Source organism: Schistocerca americana, chromosome 3, assembly GCF_021461395.2.
Source record: "Schistocerca americana isolate TAMUIC-IGC-003095 chromosome 3, iqSchAmer2.1, whole genome shotgun sequence".
Taxonomy (NCBI): Eukaryota; Metazoa; Arthropoda; class Insecta; order Orthoptera; family Acrididae; genus Schistocerca; species Schistocerca americana.
Window position 1 is genome coordinate 637,179,840 of NC_060121.1, and position 21,451 is coordinate 637,201,290.

Here is a 21,451-nt window from a genome sequence, read left to right on the forward strand (position 1 = left end):
AATTCACGACTTGTTATGACACAAAGCCACGCCAAGAAAGGAGGCCAAATCTTAATATGTATTGATTTTTGCAAATGTTTGTCCATGATCCTAAATGCAGAATTCGTAGGCATGACAATATGTTACCATCAAGTTCTGATTCTCACTACAGAAATCAGAAACCCCTCACTGGAAAGAATTCAGCTTGCACGAGATCCAGTAGAAGTTCACTTTGACAACACAACCAAAGCAAAACAAATGAAAACTAACATAGAAACAATTATGGATACTGTATGCAACATAAAACATATAGCCGAGTTTGAAATTATTCTCTATAGTAATGTAAGTAACCAGTTTACAACATCGAGGAGCTAGAATGTTGGGTGAGGAACTGTAAATCCCCCTCTCAATCACAGTGAAACTACTCACTAGATCCAAACCCCTCTCACTTATTACTAGCACAAAATTTTTTCTAATGAAATGAATTAAGGACACATTAAAAAATAAATATGGGTGAACTAAGGAATAACTTCCAACAAGGTTAAAATTAAATTTTGTCAGTTGGTGAAATAGGATAAGGACATTATGTCTCACTATTTACACTACTATAATTGTTACTACTGATGCCAAATTTCTTTGTAAATATGTCATGGGATGCTGAGGAGTATGCAAATTATCTCAGGAGGTTTTGTTGGGCTCTACGAGGATGGAATCCAAACATATCAGTCTGAACACCGAAGGCATAAAGTTCCCACATATTGATATACCTCCTGTTTAATTCACGACTTGTTATGACACAAAGCCATGCCAAGAAAGGAGGCCAAATCTTAATATGTATAATCACATCCCATGTATTTTTTGTTGCCAGACACAATCACTTAAAAATAGTACGTCTTTCTGCTGTAATCAGTACAGGCATCTTAAATGCTCAGCTCCTTTTATTCTTACAATTGATCATTAACATTTGCAAAGTAGCGATGTACTTAATGCAATGGAAAATCAGACTTACAGAAAAAAATAAAAATTTTAAAAACTGGGAAACAAAGCAGCCTACAATACACAACTAAAATTAACCAGGACACCCTAATGAAAAAGTAAAACATTTCTTCCTTTGTTTGTTATTGCTAGCTGTGCATTTGGCACTGCATCTCAGACTCTCCAATATTCAATCACAGCCATTCTTGACACAATAACTTTACTACAGGATCACACAGAAGACAGAAGTACTTAATAGGTCAAAGAGAGTGGACTGCTCTGGATTGTCAGCAAAAATCCTCAAGCAGTCAAACCCATGACTAATTTGTTGAATACGGATGCAGAGGGAAACATTCCACATGGGAAAATATGGGCAGTAGTGTGTTTTTCGTTGTGCCTATCGACATACTGTCGCTTTCTCGTTTGGTAAGTTGATAGAGACAACACACACACACACACACACACACACACACACACACACACACACACACACACACATATATGTAAATGCAAGGAGGTTGGGCTGAGATGTCAGTCGAGGCGGAAGTACAGAGGCAAAGATGTTGTTAATGACAGGTGAGGTATGAGCGGCAGCAACTTGAAATTAGTGGAGGTTGAGGCCTGGTGGTCAACGAGAAGAGAGGATATACTGAAGGGCAAGTTCCCATCTCCGGAGTTCTGATAGGTTGGTGTCAGTGGGAAGTATCCGGATAACCCGGACGGTGTGAACACTGTGCCAACATGTGCTGGCCGTGCACCAAGGCATGTTTAGCCACAGGGTGATCCTCATTACCAACAAACACTGTCTGCCTGTGTCCGTTCATCCGAATGGACAGTTTGTTGCTGGTCATTCCCACATAGAAGGCTTCACAGTGTAGGCATGTCAGTTGGTAAATCATGTGAGTGCTTTCACACGTGGCTATGCCTCCGATTGTGTACACCTTCCGGGTTATAGGACTGGAGTAGGTGGTGGTGGGAGGGTGCATGGGACAGGTCTTACAATGGGGGCGGTTACAAGGGTAGGAACCAGAGGGTAGGGAAGGTGGTTTGGGGATTTCATAGGGATGAACAAAGAGGTTACGAAGGTTAGGTGGACGGCAGAAAGACACTCTTGGTGGAGTGGGGAGGATTTCATGAAGGATGGATCTCATTTCAGGGGAGGATTTCATGAAGGATGGATCTCATTTCAGGGCAGGATTTGAGGAAGTCGTACCCCTGCTGGAGAGCCACATTCAGAGTCTGATCCAGTCCCGGAAAGTATCCTGTCACAAGTGGGGCACTTTTGCGGTTCTTCTGTGGGAGGTTCTGGGTTTGAGGGGATGAGGAAGTGGCTCTAGCTACTTGCTTCTGTACCAGGTCGGGAGGGTAGTTGCGGGATGCGAAAGCTGTTTTCAGGTTATTGGTGTAATGGTTCAGTGAGTCAGGACTGGAGCAGATTTGTTTGCCACTAAGACCTAAGCTGTAGGGAAGCGACTGTTTGATATAGAATGGGTGGCAGCTGTCAAAATGAAGGTACTGTTGCTTGTTGGTGGGTTTGATGAGGACGGATGTGTGAAGCTGGCCATTGGACAGATGGAGGTCAACGTCAAGGAAAGTGGCATGGGATTTGGAGTAGGACCAGGTGAATCTGATGGAATGAAAGAAGTTGAGGTTGGAGAGAAAATTCTGGAGTTGTTCTTCACTATGAGTCCAGATCATGAAGATGTCATCAATAAATCTGTACCAAACTTTGGGTTGGCAGGCTTGGGTAACCAAGAAAGCTTCCTCTAAGTGACCCATGAATAGGTTGGCGTACGAGGGGGCCATACTGGTACCCATGGCTGTTCCCTTTAATTGTTGGTATGTCTGGCAAATTTGAGTGTGTGTTTGTGTGATTTTTATTGTGTTCATCTATCAGCGCTTTCCCGTTTGGTAAGTCACAGCATATTTGTTTTTTTATATATTTTTTCCCACATGGAATTTTTATAAAATGGAAATTGAGGGATGCAACTGCTGATTTTGTATTGGCTCCAAACATCAACAGGCATCTGTATCGAGGTTCCACATGCAAGTGTCTGTTAAAGTTGCATTCGCCGTAATTGAGCACTATAGGTAGAATGGAAAAATCTTGTTTTATAAGTGAAAGCTTATAGTTCACACTAAAGCCAGCTGTCATTTTCAGTACCATCAGAACACACAATAAAGTGAGAACTTTTTTCTTTTTTACTTTGTGAACTTTTCCTGGAGAGTCACATAGGCATACTGTCATGCTTTAAGAGGATGTAGTCATGTTTTAACACTGAAGGCATAAGTTCCCCTTATTACTATACCTTGTGTTTAATTCATTACTTGTTAATGACACGAAGCTAAATGAAAAAAGGAGGAAATATTAAGTATGTGTAATAAGGCCTTAACATGTTAGCCATCGTATCTTCACCTCACTCCAACACTGAAGTAAGCAAATGCAAGCGGCAGCAACAAGCTGGAAAGGGCAGTGTGGGAGTATGTGACAACACAACATGAATGCGTTTACTGCAGGTACTGACTGGTTCTCCTGCAACTTGTTAATACCTACAGAGTCGTAATAACTTTATCCAACACCATCTGTGTTGAAGCTTCGACTAGGTGGGATAGTAATTTCTTTTGCAAATTTTTTCCACGAGTTCATAACTGTAGTCTGCACGCATGACAGAACAAGTCAGCATCCAGTTTTGTTTTGTGTTTCAGAAATCAGTGGCAGAAACTTCCCACTGACCAGTAACCAACAAACAAAATCACTGGAAACCTGCTTCAATAACCTAACCAAACCAAACGAAGTAAAACAAGTCAGTAGCATCGTAACTACTTTTAAAAATGGAAATGTCTGGATGAAACAATACTTAACAGAAGGGAAAGTCAACCAATCTACCTATAGTGGACTCATGGGTGGGGCATAGAAACACACAACATAGAACAGTATTCACATTAGCTTTTGAGCTCTTGTTCTTTTGCTACTGAAAATACACACATTAACAGACAGACCCAGACAAACACCAATTACTGAAAGCAGTTGCCCAAGGCTGATGGAGGTGGGGTGGGGGTTGAGAAAGTTCGTTAGTTGATTTGGGGGAGGGGACAAAACAGCAAGGTCATTGGTCCCATCACACTAGGGAAGAACTGGGAAGTCTGCCAGGCCCTTCCAAAGGGGAACCACCCTGACATTTGTCTGAAGCAATTTAGGGAAATAATGGAAAACCTAAATCTGGATGGCTGGACATGGGTTTGAACAATCTTCCTCCTGAAAGTGAGTCCAGTGTGCTAACCACTGCGTCACCTCACTCAGTTAGGGAAGGACACACATGGCAATGAGGCAGGTCTTTCACAACAGATGATTCAGTGGCTGCACAACAAAACAAAATTAATTCTGTGGGTAGAGCATTTAAGAGACAGAGACGAGAGAGAGAGAGAGACAGAGAGAGAGAGAGAGAGAGAGAGAGAGAGAGAGAGAGACAGAGAGAGAGAGAGAGAGAGAGGTGTAGACAGAGGAGAGTAGGGAAAAATAAGGTGAGGTAATGGGAAACTGCTTAGCGGAGGTTTGGGGCAAGGGGATTGCAACTGCACAGGGTCTGCTGGGGAGAGAATTCCCACCGGTGTAGTTGAGAAAAACTTGATGTGGAAATGAGTATCCAAATGGCCCACATACTGATTCAGCTGTTGAAGTCGTTAGCGTAGTAGTGTGCAGAATGTCTGGAAAGCGGATGGTCAGGTTTGGAGTTTGCCTCACTTTTGCAGTAGCAATCCAAGTGAGTAGACAGTGGATTACTTGTCATGTCCATATGGAATGGTGTACAGTAATTGTAGGATAGCTGTTATGTAACACTACCACTTTCGCACTTTGCCCTGGGTAGAGAATGCTAGTATCTGGACTGCAGTAGGGGGTAGTGGATGGGTGCATGGACTTGCCTTTCGCAGACTCAGAGTGCTAGGTTGAGAGATGAATGCTCAAGGTTATTCTGTAGGTTGAGGGGAGTGGGTGGCGAAACACTAATTTTGGTTATGTGATACTTTTACTAGAAAAAGAGTGAGAGCTCAAACTGTACATAAAAACACACAGCTTACATGATTAATATTGAAGAACTGATTGCCCGATCATGATAAGGCTCTGAATCAATGTGGCAGTTTTTTCCCAAAAAATGTTAATCACAAAGTGAATTATGTTCAACCTTTTTTCCATTAATTAGGATGAAAAGTGACCAAATAAGTATTTGTTGTTCGGCTTTGTAGTAGACATGACAGAAAACTCACAGGAGGCATTCAGCATCTCAGCCCCGGAAAACAATAAAAAAATATTTCCATGGTGAAAAAAAGATAAGCTCATTAGGACCAATGGAGATTATCTTTAGCTAGATGCAAAGTGTAATGGAATTATTCTCTATTTATGGATTTAAGCTCATGTTAATTTTCAAACCATGAGCAACTACTGAAGTCTGAAATCATAATTGCCTTGGAAATGCCAACTGGTATGCTTGTAAGTTAGCAACAATATCTCTAAGGGTCCCGTCGGGCACTTCGAGGATGGAATCAAACTCTAATCTGAACACTGAAGGTTTAGTGCCCATATATATCTATACCTCCTGTACAATTCAATGCATGTTAAGGACAGTTATGTCAAGGAAGGAGGCAACACTATCAATGTATAGTCAGGTCTTAGGTCCACCTGTCACAATACACAATGAATTTATTAATAATCTAATGGTAAAATGTTCCAGACATTTATCCACGTACGATCATGATATTTAAAACCAAGCAACTAATTAGAAGCAATTTTAAATCTGTAACCAATTTCAGCAAAATACTGCCCCAATCAGCGCACAAAACATTGCCAATGCTACTGGAAACTGATCAATTAGCAGTTGACAGTGCAAAATTTTGCACACCAACGCATTACAACCTTGGTATTACAAGGATTTAAGTGAGACATTGGTCTTAATACCAAAAACACCACCAATGGCAGGAAATTCTCACTGCTTTCTTTAGTTGCTGTTATCGCTGTCTTTATTTGCTGTTAAATTCAAGTTGTGTTAAGGAGAGATGGAGACCCTTTGCGGAGGTCAAGTGCACGCTAAAAACATATAATGCTCGTGTATTACAAAATAACAATTTAACAAGTTTTCTAAAACCAACCTTGAAGAACCCAGTCTCTCTCTGGTTGAGATTTGTCTCCATGGATGCAAGATGCTGGCCACCTGTAATAAGTCCACTGTAATAGTAAATCTCAACCACAAAATTAACATTAATGCAACATCCATTACCATAAATTTCAAAAGATGAACTTTTTTAAATCTTTGAGGCAACAAAATATGCTGATCCAATCTATATATCATACATTCTTGCTGTGAAGCAACAAAAGTTAATACTGTAACAAACACCATGTGAAAAATTAAGTGAAAGAAAAATCGCACCGAACAACAGACTATAAAAACAATGTAATACATGTGAAAGTGGGTGTCCACTGCACACTGCAACATCATGTGGTTTCAATCAACAAACATCACTATAGTATGAAGGATATATATATATTTTATAATGCAGCCCAAAATTACAGCCACCCGGTGACAGGTCAATGGAAGATTTTCACAACAATCGAAGGGTACTTTTTGTGTGGACGATGATCTAAATATTTTTCAAGCCCAGAAAATGTTAGTGGACCTTCAAAAATTTCAAATTTGAGCTACTGCATCAATTCTTGTGTTTGCTAGAGAGAGTGTGTCTAAGCACCATCACACACAAAATAATACTATCAGAGAACAAAAGAAAACCCCCCAAAAGTGTTAATTTCTGTAGGTTAGTGGTTCCCAGAAGTAAGTTCTCTAACAATGTGCTTCAAATCTGATTTGCCTTTATTATTTTATTTTTGTGAGGTCTGCCAAACCTTCATGAAAATAGAAATACAAACTGTTTATGAGTTTTTCATCAATTTTTCTGAATTATATCATTGCTGAAAACAGCCAGGTTTCAAGGGGAAGAAGACGATTTCAATGGCAGTGCCTTTTTTTAGAGGGCTAATGAAGGTAAGGAGAAGCAGTGTTACCTTTCCTCTATTCCAACTCAAAGCTAAGCTACAGAACAAGCCTGAGAAGCAAATGTTACCCACACACTACTTCCAGCACTAATAAAAAACTGAATTTACTTTTCAGATTGAATAAGGCACTTGTATCCATGGCTTCTTTACAACTATGGTACAGCAGAAATTGATAGTCTTCATAAAGCATGACAAACCATGTCTGGATAAAACAATGACAGAAATTAGGGTATAGCTGAGAAAATCTGAAGAAAATGTGAAGGAATTTCTTTGTAGAAGGAAAAACTCTCGACACCTCCCCGAAGTTCCAGTCTGTATCAAAAAATTTAAGGCTTACAAAATTAATACAATTTAAATTCCATTATCTAAAATTGGTAACTCCTCCCTTTCTCATTCCAAAAATGATTTGAGAGATTGCACTTACACTTAATGAACTAGTAATGAAGTATCTGGAATCTGTTCAAAATTAACCAAAGCGAGCATTTCAAAATTCTGTGCAAGTCACTTCTGTCACTACTTACCCATCACGTCGCATTTTTCTCGTAATTTCATCAACGCGCCTCTTTGTTTCTATGAACACTATGCTTTTATTCTCTTTCTCAGCCATTATTTCTTTTAATAGCGTGCTTAACCTGCAAAATATTAACTGGATTACTATCAATAAAATGATTGTCCAACTCCTTATGTGACCATTTATTTATCCTGTAAGATAGTCTAACCTTTTCAATAACTTAATATAACATTAAAGGACTAGCAAAAAACATTGTAACAGATGTTTGGTAATTATTATAATTTCACCTCACCAGAGAAAAATCACAGAACTTGTGAAATTCATTAACACTCGCAAAAATGCCGTAGAGCCTAAAAACTGAGAAAAAATATTTACATGCTAACAATGATGAGATTATAATGAAAGCTACCTTTCAATAATCATAATTGCAGAGCTGCATTAAGCTGACACTGCCAATGCTCTATACTGGTGATTGACAGACTTCTGCAAAATGAGTAATGCTACAATGGGCATCCATGAAATATTTTCCAAATCACTGAAGAAGACCCCTTTAGCAGTATACAAATGAATTACACTGCCTTTTATATGGAAAGTACATAGACAGTCATATCATTTTACAACCACCGCAATGTAAGGGATTCTCTGTAGCTATCAAGAAATACCATTTCTATTCAATGAACTTTAACGTGGATAAATAGCATGTTTACGTAAGAAGAAAAAGAAGAAGAAGATGATGATAACTAGAATTATAATGTTATAACAACAATCCACCTTGTAAATTTATAGCTGAGTCATTAACAACACAGGTGTTGAACCAGTTGACTCAAGAATTTGGGATCATTGAGAAAACTAAATTTGTCCTCAATGTCAAAGAGCACTCACACCAATGAGTTGTTAAGGGTTTTGAAAGATTTACAGTCTTAAGTTTGGGAGTCATACTTCAAAACCAGCGAATCAGTGTAAATAACTCAGTAAAGGTCTTACACAGCATACAGCTAAAGGTCATAATGTGGCTCTCCAGGTTTGTCTGCCCCATGCAAATCTCTACAGCAGCCTACATCCATTTGAACCTGCTCACTACTGACATCCCTCTATCACCACATTTACTACTACTCAGTGCTTCAGGATGTGTCCATGTAAGTTTAGTCAAGTTCTGCCATAAAGATGTATTCCCCTCTACTAGATTCAATGCCTCTTCATTAGTTGCCTACTCATCTAATTGTCACTACTGTTCTCAGACACAACTTTTCAGAAAGCTTTTATTCTCTTCTTCTCTGAGCCACTTCTAGTGCCTGTTTAGTTCTGCCCAAGGCTACAGTCCACACAAATAATTTCACAGACGACTTAAGTCTTTAACATTTGTGTTACACATGCGTAAAACTGGGATATTGGTACCTATACTGCATCGCTAATACAACTATTACATCAGTAAGATAGCTAACAATGTTCTCAATTTTATCTGTGCACCTACCAATGACCCTGCAGCACTAATCTCTGACAAGTTATCTTTACTTCTTTCACTACGTATTCAATTACCATTTCTATCTAGACATGTAATTTAACAACGGTGCAGTCCCCAACACTCAGCCTTTACTTTTCATCCCGTCCAGTATGTCTCCCCTGACCCGGGGTTCTGGGTGACTTTTCTGAACTGTACCCCTTTTCCTAAACCTCTCCAATACTTTTCCTTCATCCCTTCAACTGTTCTGCCATAAGGAGGAGCCACAGGCTCCCGAAAGTTTGTAAAATTTAAACCCGCGCACGTGTGTGTGTGTGTGTGTGTGTGTGTGTGTGTGTGTGTGTGTGTGTGTGTGTTTTCCCTTGCCACTTGGTGAGTAGATTTTTCTATCTATCCATTTACATTATACAGATATGTAATTTAATTTGTACAGGGTACCCCACCAGAGCTAATTGCCTTAATTATTTAGGCACCTTTGTAAAATACCACAGTCTGATTAGGCAGTATGATCATATGGCGGAAATATTTACGGAGAAAGGAGTCAGGGAGGAATATCAAAATTACAACACCAATGCAAGAACCCTCCAGACACAGAGAGAAGCAAAGTAAGTGACTGCAATGCTGGTTCCCATTACACAAAGGTAAGTTTCTTCAAATTAATGTAGGTCTAGATTTTCAGTTAACTGTGTGCCTAGAAAATGCAAATACAGTGGTACCTTGCTTAACGTGCACCTCCCACAATGATAAAAAAATAACTTGTTTAACGACTGATGTTTCACACAACGAATGATTAATTAGTGTCACAACACCAGCCCTTTGCATGCAGCGGGAAAACATTCAACAACATCAACACCTTCCACTGTTGCCAGCAGCATATGAACTTTGTCTTTCAGTTTTGGTTGAGTGCTCTTTCTTCTACCATCTTAGTGCAGTTTTGAGCACACACTTATCTAAACTTGTGATCACACAGTGTTTTTTTGTGTGCAAATTTTAATAACCTTCGTAGAGATGTCCCCGAAAATACAGCCACAAGAGACAACCATAAGAGAAAGAAAATTACCTTCGAAATGAAATGTAGAATCATTGATAAACACGAACATTATCTGAGTGTTGCTGATTTAGCACGAACATACAATTGGTCTACATCAAATATTTGCACTATCCTCAAGAACAAGGACAAGATTAAGTAGAAAGATGCTTCCTTCCAAGGAAGTGACAAGAGTAAACAACAGTTTCGAATTCTGGATGACATCGAAAGATTGTTCACTATATCAATAAATGAAAAGCAACTGCAAGGAGACACTATTAACAAGAACAACGTTTATGAGAATGTGACAATTTTTGCTAACCTCAAGACAACAAAAGTGTCATTAGCGGCCGAAGAAGTCGCTGATTGTTCAAGAAGTTTAAGAGAAATATCAGCATCCATAGCATTGTGAGGTGCAGCAAACCAGCCACCTCCAACACAAAGGCAGCAGAGAATTTTATCAGCAACTTCAAAGTGCTCTTAGATTCTGCCTATTACCTGCCGGAACAGGTTTTTAATTGTGACAAGATGGGTCTATCCCGAAAAAAGATGCCAAAATGCACCGTTATAACAGCGGAGGAGACCGCATTGCCCCATCACAGACCAATGAAAGACCGCCTCACACTACTATTCTGTGCCAATGTAAGAGGTGATTTGAAAATTAAACCGCTGTTTGCATTCGGAAACCCCACGAGCCTTCAAGAAGTGTGAAGTCCAGAAGAGCAGGTAAAATGTGATATGGGGGGGGGGGGTTCTAACAACAAGGCTTGGGTGACACATGATCTTTTTTCTGTGGATCAATGAAGTGTTTGGTCCTTCAGTGAAAAAATACTTGCTTGAATGAATCTGACACTCCAGGTCTTGCTTTTTATGGACGACACTCCGTCCAATTCTCCAGGCCTACAAGACAAACTCCTTAAAGAGTTTCAATTCATCAAGATCCAATTTCTGCCTCCCAACACCACTCCATTAATCCAGCCTATGCGCCACCAGATTATTTCTAATTTTAAGAAACTCGACACTAAACCACTCATTGAGTATTGCTTTGAATTGACTGAAGCTACCAATCTCATTCTCACAGTTTTGGAAATATCAATTCAACATCATTGCCTACGACAAAATGATAGAAAAGGCATGGGAAGGGGTTACAAAGAGAACTCTCCCTTCTGTCTGGAAGAGGTTTTGGCCGCAGTGCTTTGTCGAATGTGACTGAGGTGTTTATTTTAGTCAGTACCTGTGGAGCCTGTAGTCAATGAGATTGTGTCTTTGGCCAAAAGCACAAGATTAGAACTGGATACAAACAATATTGAGGAGTTTGCGGAAGATCACAGTCAAGAAATGACCACCAAAGAGCTTAAGAGTTGCAGAGTAAGATAAAACTTAGTACTTTTTCTGCATCACCATATTTTACATTAATTTGTACAGGATAACCTGTTTCACTTAAAGAGGAGTGTTTCACACTGTGAGTGATATTCTAAAGTGAATGATGCTGCCTACACAAGGTTCCACTATAGAATCTTTATTTCAAAACACCAATGTTAATGTCAATGGCACTGTTGCTTAACTTTAAAATGGTCATATGCTAATACGAGTCCTCAAAGAACTGTAGCCCCTATCTCATTGCTGTAGCACAAAGACAGTGGCCACAGAAATAATAAAACAAGCCAACTGCATGAATAGCAAGAAAGGGACATACAGTGCATAAAATTTGTGACTATCAATTCGAGGTAAACCACAAAAAACTTCTGTGACTGGCATACCTTTCTCTTTTATGCAATACCTAAATATTTAATTTTGGGCTGCCTACAGGAAATCAACCTCATCGAGTCAAAATAATGAAGCATCTCTTCACTGTACCTGGACAGTGGAGCACGTTGAAGTCACCCACGAGGGTGATTCATATTTAACAAGAATGATTTAACAACTAGGATCCTTTTTGAGTGATGGATGTGGAATGGTAGTATGTTTCATTCTCCAGCAATCTATTTTAGCAATACAGAATGTTCCATCCTCTAACACTGCTATCAAAATAAATGTCAGGTGTTGCTGGGAACCTGATGCCTGACAGACGAAACAGACTCATCCAAAACGGATCTATGCTATCCTCCTCGTTCATTGTAACTCATTCGGTAATAGAATAACATTTAAACATTTTGTTGCTGTTCAACTTTATTTCCTTAGCAGTAAGAGTAACAGAGTGCTCATTACAAAATCAGCAACGTAAGGTTTCCTACCCACATGAACCATGGTGGGGAGGCTTGTGTGCCTCAGCGATACAGATGGCCGTACCGTAGGTGCAACCACAGCGGAGGGGTATCTGTTGAGAGGCCAGACGAACGTGTGGTTCCTCAAGAGGGGCAGCAGCCTTTTCAGTAGTTGCAAGGGCAACAGTCTGGACGATTGACTGACCAAAACGGCCTTGCTGTGCTGGTACTGCTAACGGCTGAAAGCAAGGGGAAACTACAGCCGTAATTTTTCCCGAGGGCATGCAGCTGCACTGTATGGTTAATGATGACGGCGTCCTCTTGGGTAAAATATTCTGGAGGTAAAATAGTCCCCCATTCAGATCTCCGGGTGGGGACTACTCAAGAGGATGTTGTTATCAGGAGAAAGAAAACTGGCGTTCTACGGATCGGAGTGTGAAATGTCAGATCCTTTAATCGGGCAGGTAGGTTAGAAAATTTAAAAAGGGAAATGGATAGGTTGAAGTTAGATATAGCGGGAATTAGTGAAGTTCGGTGGCAGGAGGAACAAGACTTTTGGTCGGGTGAATACAGGGTTATAAACACAAAATCAAATGGGGGTAATGCAGGAGTAGGTTTAATAATGAACAAAAAAAATAGGAGTGCAGGTAAGCTACTACCAACAGCATAGTGAACACATTATTGTGGCCAAGAGAGACACGAAGCCCATGCCTACTACAGTAGTACAAGTTTATATGCCAACTAGCTCTGCAAATGATGAAGAAATTTATGAAATGTATGATGAGATAAAAGAAATTATTCAGGTAGTGAAGGAAGACGAAAATTTAATAGTCATGGGTGACTGGAATTCGAGAGTAGGAAAAGGGAGAGAAGGAAACAGTGGGTGAATATGGATTGGAGGAGAGAAATCAAAGTGGAAGCCATCTGGTGGAATTTTGCACAGAGCTCAACTTAATCATAGCTAACACTTGGTTCAAGAATCATAAAAGAAGGTTGTATACATGGAAGAATCCTGGAGATACTAGAAGGTATCAGATAGATTACATAATCTTAAGACAGATTTAGGAACCAGGTTTTAAATTGTTAGACATTTCCAGGGGCAGATGTGGACTCTGACCACAATCTATTGGTTATGAACTGTAGATTAAAACTGAAGAAACTGCAAAAAGGTGGGAATTTAAGGAGATGGGACCTGGATAAACTGAAAGAACCAGAGGTTGTACAGAGTTTCAGGGAGAGCATAAGGGAACAATTGACAGGAATGGGGGAAAGAAATACAGTAGAAAAAGAATGGGTAGCTCTGAGGGATGAAGTAGTGAAGGCAGCAGAGAATCAAGTAGGTAAAAAGACAAGGGCTAGTAGAAATCCTTGGGTAACAGAATAAATACTGAATTTAATTGATGAAAGGATAAAATATAAAAATGCAGTAAATGAAGCAGGTAAAAGGAATACAAACGTCTCAAAAATGAGATCGACAAGAAGTGCAAAATGGCTAAGCAGGGATGGCTAGAGGACAAATGTAAGGATGTAGAGGCTTATCTCACTAGGGGTAAGATAGATACCGCCTGCAGGAAAATTAAAGAGACCTTTGGAGATAAGAGAACGACTTGTATGAATATCAAGAGCTCAGATGGAAACCCAGTTCTAAGCAAAGAAGGGAAAGCACAAAGGTGGAAGGAGTATATAGAGGGTCTACACAAGGGCGATGTACTTGAGAACAATATTATGGAAATGGAAGAGGATGTAGATGAAGATGAAATGGGAGATATGATACTGCGTGAAGAGTTTGACAGAGAACTGAAAGACCTGAGTTGAAACAAGGCCCCCGGAGTAGACAACATTCCATTAGAACTACTGACAGCCTTGGGAGAGCCAGTCCTGACAAAACTCTACCATCTGGTGAGCACGATGTATGAGACAGGCGAAATACCCTCAGACTTCAAGAAGAATAGAATAATTCCAATCTCAAAGAAAGCAGGTGTTGACAGATGTGAAAATTACTGAACTATCAGTTTTATAAGTCACACCTGCAAAATACTAATGCGAAATCTTTACAGACGAATGGAAAAACTGGTAGAAGCCAACCTCGACAAAGATAAGTTTGGATTCCGCAGAAATGTTGGAACACGTGAGGCAATACTGACCCTACGTTGAGGTTCGCCGATGACATTGTAATTCTGTTACGGACAGCAAAGGACTTCGAAGAGCAGCTGAACAGAATGGACAGTGTCTTGAAAGGAGGGTATAAGATGAACATTAACAGAAGCAAAACGAGGATAATGGAATGTAGTCGAATTAAGTCGGGTGATGCTGAGGGAATTAGATTAGGAAATGAGACACTTAAAGTAGTAAAGGAGTTTTGCTATTTGGGGAGCAAAATAACTGATGATGGTCGAAGTAGAGAGGATATAAAATGTACACTGGCAATGGGAAGGAAAGCATTTGTGAAGAAGAGAAATTTGTTACCATCGAGTATAGATTTAAGTGTCCGGAAGTCGTTTCTGAAAGTATTTGTATGGAGTGTAGCCCTGTATGGAAGTAAAACGTTGACGATAAATAATTTGGACAAGAAGAGAATAGAAGCTTTCGAAATGTGGTGCTACAGAAGAATGCTGAAGATTAGGTGGGTATATCACATAACTAATGAGGAGGTATTGAATAGAATTGGGGAGAAGAGGAGTTTGTGGCACAACTTGACAAGAAGAAGGGACCGGTTGGTAGAACATGTTCTGAGGCATCAAGGGATCACAAATTTAGCATTGGAGGGCAGTGTGGAGGGTAAAAATCGTAGAGGGAGACCAAGAGATGAATACACTAAGCGATTCAGAAGGATGTAGGTTGCAGTAAGTACTGGGAGATGATGAAGCTTACACAGGATTGAGTAGCATGGACAGCTGCATCAAACCAGTCTCAGGACTTAAGTCCACAACAACAACAAGGTTACATTTTGACACCAGCCACCAATACAAAGGCTTTGACACCAGCCATCATTGCAAGAGCTGACACTCCCATCCTCCCTTTTTAATGGTTTCCTAATTTCCATTGTTTACAGTATGTGTATCTATCTATCTCCATCCCTCCTTAGTACTACAGGGGACAATAATGATAATAGTATACAGCAAAAATCAAAAGCTTCGTGAAAACACTGCTACGCACATGAAAGGATGCTCCTAAAAGAGATTAAGAATTTCATAAATTTATAACTCTACTCTGTTGCATTTTTAAGTTTAAGAGATGACACCTCCATTTCTCAAGATTAGGTACTAGATATCCTTTATTCGGAACATTTAACTTAGTCCAGAAACAAAAATTTATATATACGTACTTCTGCTCCTTTTCATACTCTTGGCAGACATCGATTATCTGAAGAATGTTATGATTTGCTGATAACTGGAGTGAGCCAACATTAATCTGCGTGTAGTCTTTGAGAAATTCTTCTGCTAGATTTCTGACATCTTTTGGCCATGTTGCTGACCACATCAATGTTTGTCTATCAGGCTGCAATTATAAACATTAATTAATGCAATAAATTGAAATTTAAATACATTTATCAATTTTTTATAATAACGTTGTCATACCTGCTTTCCATTTAACTAAATTGACAAATTTCAAATGAATGTTCATTCAAGCATCACATGGGCATTTATCGCAATTGGATTATTGAGTGTGGCAATTTTCATAATAATATTGCTCAGATTTCCAAATTTTTCGGTTTGAGGTTCCAAATTTCTGAACCAATTTTTTGTGATGTGTAAGAGCAAGTTTTACTTTACTAGCCTCAATGGTCACTTATAGCATTTTTGTGTTGGCAATCTTCTACTTATTAGTAACAGGAAATTTAGGCATAAACAATAAACAACAAAACAGTGGTTTTTACAAAAATCAGAAAAATTGGCATTTTCATCGTAACCCAGGTAAAAGTCTTATAAATATTAAGACAGCCACTTACTAATACTGGTAACTGATAAGTTGTCAGCCAGTAAAAGCTCCATCCACTGAAGTCAAATTTCCTGATCCTTTTGTACAACACATCATACAAAAAATTTCACATTTTGAGTGATGTTTAGTGCTATACACTAATTAAAGTGCATATCTCTACACTACAAAAAGTATAAATACAAAACCACCACATACAACACTTTAGCTTTTTCAAAAACGTAAGACAACATTTTGGCACATTGTTTCATCACTAGGACTACATTACATATCAGGTAGTCACTACACATTTCACAAAATCATAAAAATAAATTTATGTTCTTAAAGCAGAAGTGCCATATTTGGCTTTTTTTTTTAATTTGCATTTATATCTTATGAAAATATGCATTTTAGCTTAAGCGCAGAAATAAAGGTATCTCCAAAATGTGGTGTTCTTTCTATGATTTGTTGTGCAAAAGTTTTGAGAAGTACAAGGGTGGTTTCATAAGTCTGGTAACTTTCAACTAAAGAATGGAACATTTTTGTTGTGATTTCATGGTTGATAAGCTCGATTATTCCAATGATCGTATAAAGAATTTCAACAATGTACAGCACCAGTTCATTGTTGACACCCAACTGAGCTGAAGACCATTTATTTCTTTATTAATGAATTTAAACGGTCAGACAAGCGGGAGGGGGTGGGGGGGGGTGGGGGGGGGGGGGGGGCATGCTCCAGCCGTCCAATAGAAGTCACCAAAAATTTGACTATCGAAAAACCCATGTCGTCTTAATGAAAGACTGCAGAATGAAAATTCATGACATTGCTGGGATTGTCAGCATCTCAACTGCACAAGTGCATAATATCCTACACGGATAATTGGCTGCGAAGAAGCTGTGTGCGACCCCTTTTCACCAGGCTTACTTCCGGGTGACCTCTTCCTCTCCCCTAACTTTAAACTTTGGTTCCTGGGAAGAAATTGTCATCAAATTAAGTGATAGTTGCAGTAAACAAGCATTTTGCAGTGTTAGAAAGAAACTATTTTTTCAATGGGATGAAAAACCTGGAGGGTCACTGGATCAAGTATATATCCCTGAAAGGAGGCTGTCTAGAATTAAGGCCACACACTGCGGTTTTGTGTGTGTGTGTGTGTGTGTGTGTGTGTGTGTGTGGTCTATTTTTGACAAAGGCCTTCGTTGTTGGCCAATAGCTAACTTTCTGCCAGTCCCTATGTTGTGCCTGTAAGCAGCTCAGCATCTCTGCTATATGCAGGGTGTATATGTAGACAAGGAAAAAAAATTCCTGTATTTCCCGGTTAAAAATACACTTTTTCGGTGTTAAGTGACAGTATACTCTTCCTCGGCACTGTAAAACTCATCAATTCTTTGAATGTTTACGTTTTTATATACCGACGTTTTGAAAGACCCTTGATGTGCAGCAACATGTACGCTGCATATTTCCATATTACGAAGGTATAAATCTGAATTCCACCAAACACCGCATGTCACTTTCCGAAGCATTGAAATCGAGATTGTGAGGCGCTTTTGTAAGCCAGTCATAGAACATTGTCACGTGATCTCACCAGCAGATGACAGCACGGACACTTGATGTAGTAAGCCAATAGAAAGATCACTTGTAAGTAGCGCGAACACACAAATGAGAAAAGTTAATGGTTTAAATTAATATACATAGAATTCACATATAATATTGGTCTCTAAGATTAACAAGCTGGAAGAGAAGCTAAGCTTCTACATATGATGATCTTTTTTGCGCGCGTTACACTTTAAGATACATCACATAAATGTGCCAGTAAAATTTTTAATAACGACTTAAATGTTTGATGTTCTGGGCTCAAAATTCTTCTGAATGATCGTCCTCAAAGAGCTTATTTTTAAATGAAAGTCAAACGTTTTGTGATTTAAGTAATTCATCGTACATTCTCGCAAATAGTTCATCTTGCGTAATAGGAAATTGGGTTTGAATGTAACGCTTTTCAAACCACCATTTGCAGTATTTTCCTGCGACCTGTTAGAAATAGGTTCGTTTCAGCAGTTGGGGGAGAGCTCCACATAATAGGCGTCACCGCGCTTACGCAGCTACAATAACGCAGGAAGCCCATATGTGCGTACGTGTGAAACATTAAAAGATCTTACATTATGTCATAAAAGAAACAAGACATCAGAGGATACTTCCAGAGTATCCGAATTTCGTGAACCATGCTAAAATGCATAATTCGGCTTAAAATGCACATTCATATGTCCAGATTCGTATGTAAATTTTCTTGGAGTACCAGTAGTCTATTATGTTTTCTTCTTTATTATGGCATAATGCCATACGTGCACTTGAAATGCAGCGAACAGTTGAAATTAGTCAATAGTGTGAAATTAAACACTTCGTTTCAAATAAAACAGAAAAGATTAATGAAAGCCAAATCTCTTTAGCAAACCGACGAAAATAACTTCACTGTTCTGCAAGGCGATTAATGTTTGACAGTCAGGAAGGTGGAAATAAAATCTAAAACTAATAACTTATTTTAGCCTTCCGTAATTATGCGAACGTATTTTGATTCATTTGATAACTCCCGGCCGCAAAAATCCGTTTGTTATAATTTAACGTGAGAGCAATAAACTAAGAGGAAACAACAGAATCACTGAACGTAAACACAGGTCACGTGGAGACAATCCACCTTCCCACTACAACTCAGACTGTTCTGGGGATCGGCGCCAGATTTACTATATTTCCAAACCAGAGGCAATATTAAGTAGTGGCGCCCAGCCATACTTCTGTAACCAAAAGCAAAAGAAGGTACTACAAAAGAAGGTACTACTCATACGCGACTCAACTGCGCATGCGCAAGAGCCCGCCCGCCACTGCTCAAATGAATCTAATTTGAACAGTTGTCACGTCACGGTCATCCGAGGCAATTTGTTGTTTGAAGCATTGCATAGTCTTCCTAAAGCCTTTGGCCGGCCGAGGTGGCCGACCGGTTCTAGGCTCTACAGCCTGGAACCGTGTGACAGCTACGGTCGCAGGTTCGAATCCTGCCTTGGACATGGATGTGTGTGATGTCCTTAGTTTAGTTAGGCTTAAGTTCTAGGGGACCGATGACCCCAGATGTTAAGTCCCATAGCGCTCAGAGTCCAGCCTAAAGCCTTTGACACACTTTGCTGCTGGCTGACACTTGTATGAGCACTGTGTTTTGTTGTTCTATACGGCGCATTTCCTTTGCAACTTAAGTTGCATTTTAGTTTTTTTTTCTCGTTCATGTTTTGTTGCTGTAGTATTATTCTGCAATAGTGGGATACAGTAATATCCTTCGTTAGAGTATTGGTTCTTACCAGTCAAAAATCACAAAAATTTAGCTAAACAATGAAATTCCTGGAATTCTAAAAAATTCCCGAGATTTTCCTGGATGAAAAAATTCCCGGGTTTTTCCCGGATGAAAAAATTCCCGGGTTTTTCCCGGATCATATACACCCTGTTTACGGTGAGTAGCAACTATCATTTTCATAATATTGTAGTATTCTCTCCTGAAATTTCCGTTGTTTGAGAATTAAGGTGACTTGTTTACAAAACAAACATTTTTTTCTTGCTTTTTTACTGCTTATCAAATAATGTTCATAACACTGGCAGATAAAATTTTTATATCTATTCCAAGAAAACCGTTTGAAGATGCATTCTTTATCATGGAAAAGGAATGTTTAATGATTAAACTAGCAGACTGTTGAAAAAACCTCAAGTACTTCAGACAGAAGTGAAGGAAACAATGAAATGTATTGGACTGCACTTTTGAACTAGGCTGCCACCTCTTACAGCAAAAGATACAAGTGTGTGTTCACAGCAGTAAGTTACTATTTCAACAATATGATGAACCCTATTAAAGATGACGTGGCAAAGATCCTGTTATGTATACCTGGAATGTCAGGTAACTGCAGAGTAGATCTTGTGAAGGAATACAAACCTCTGCAGAGTACAGTGGGCAGTTTTCGAAATATCCAGGGTGACCCCTTCACCTTGACCATCTCAAATAAACCACTAACCAGAAGCAAAATAAGAAATGCATCAAGCAAATTCTGTTTAGTACCAGGGGGGATACTTACCAACATAATGGTCTTGTTTGTAACTATTTGTTACGAAGAAATGAAGGGCAGTGAGTCTTTACATGATATTAAAAATGTAAAACAAAACTGACTCACTTATTAGTACGCAGTGCAAGTACCCAGGGAGCCATAGACACAAACTGGTATTTCACTTAACAGTCTACAGCATATGATAGGTTTTTAATTATAGACTGCCTCTCCCGTACACAATTTATTATTAAAAAGCACTACAGAATTTTAATACATGTATCAGTATTCTAAATATGACACTACTGCAATTAATGTTCTATTACCTGACATTCTCCACAGCATTTCTATCTTATCTTTGTTTGCGTATACTGCACTCGCACAAAGCTTCAACTGAAGACAGCTTACTGAGTTAACAGGGCACATTTCTCTTGTGTTTCTATTTGTTTAGTCTCAACTCTAGCCAGTGAGAGAAAAAAATGTTTCAAATGGCTCTGAGGACTATGGGACTTAACATTTGAGGTCATCAGTCCCCTAGAACTTAGAACTACTTAAACCTAACTAACCTAAGGACATCACACACATCCATGCCTGAGGCAGGATTCGAACCTGCGACTGTAGCGGTCCCGCGGTTCCAGAATTAAGCACGTAGAACCGCTCAGCCACACCGGCTGGCACTAGTGAGAGAGGAACCACCAACGGGTTCTGCGATCAAGCAACATGCCTCACACTTCTCAACCTTTCCTTATTTGACTCCACAGCACTACATCCAAAGCAGAATCTACGTAACATTTAATACGACAGTACATTTCCTCGTATAATTAACAGTTAAAGTCTCTTAGTGTCTCAGAATTCCCTGACAGTAAAATCAATTTCCTTGAGAATTTCTATTTTCCAGGTGTCACCATCCTGATTAATTAACACAAGCCTGCCCCCTCCCCCATAAAAAGCTCTTGAGTAGCAGTTCAAAGCTGCCCGTCCTACCACCAATATCAGTAACACAAACTGAGAGCACTAAGGGAGTTTCGTAACTTTTCTTCAATCTACATGCTTTTAAGATACTGAACCAAGGGAAAAACTTACTTAAATGTCACTCATTATGTTGAGAACAGAGATCTCAGAATCTAGACAAAACAGACACTGGATGATCAAAGTTCTCTCAGATTTACTTTACCTCCCATCAGCATAAACAGCCTGCTACTGGTAAACAACAGGGTTCTGCCAAGATAAGGAGGTTCAACCATATGTAGACTAATTAAACATAATCAACTAAAAA

General features: G+C 39.3%; 1 protein-coding gene across 5 annotated transcripts in view; it reads right to left on the minus strand.

The window, feature by feature from the left end:
• The window catches only part of LOC124605212 (ATP-dependent RNA helicase dbp2-like), a 67,161-nt gene that overhangs the window by 15,370 nt on the left and 30,340 nt on the right, over positions 1 to 21,451 (minus strand). For all 5 annotated transcript variants that reach the window (XR_006978623.1, XM_047136758.1, XM_047136757.1 and 2 more), the window contains exons 7-9: positions 15,521 to 15,693; positions 7,516 to 7,626; positions 6,097 to 6,158 (exon numbers count right to left, since the gene is read on the minus strand). Coding sequence is in view for 4 of the 5 variants with exons in the window: in XM_047136758.1 (XP_046992714.1) it covers positions 6,097 to 6,158; positions 7,516 to 7,626; positions 15,521 to 15,693 (346 nt within the window). In the remaining variant the exon portion in view is untranslated. The remainder of the gene's footprint in view (positions 1 to 6,096; positions 6,159 to 7,515; positions 7,627 to 15,520; positions 15,694 to 21,451) is intronic.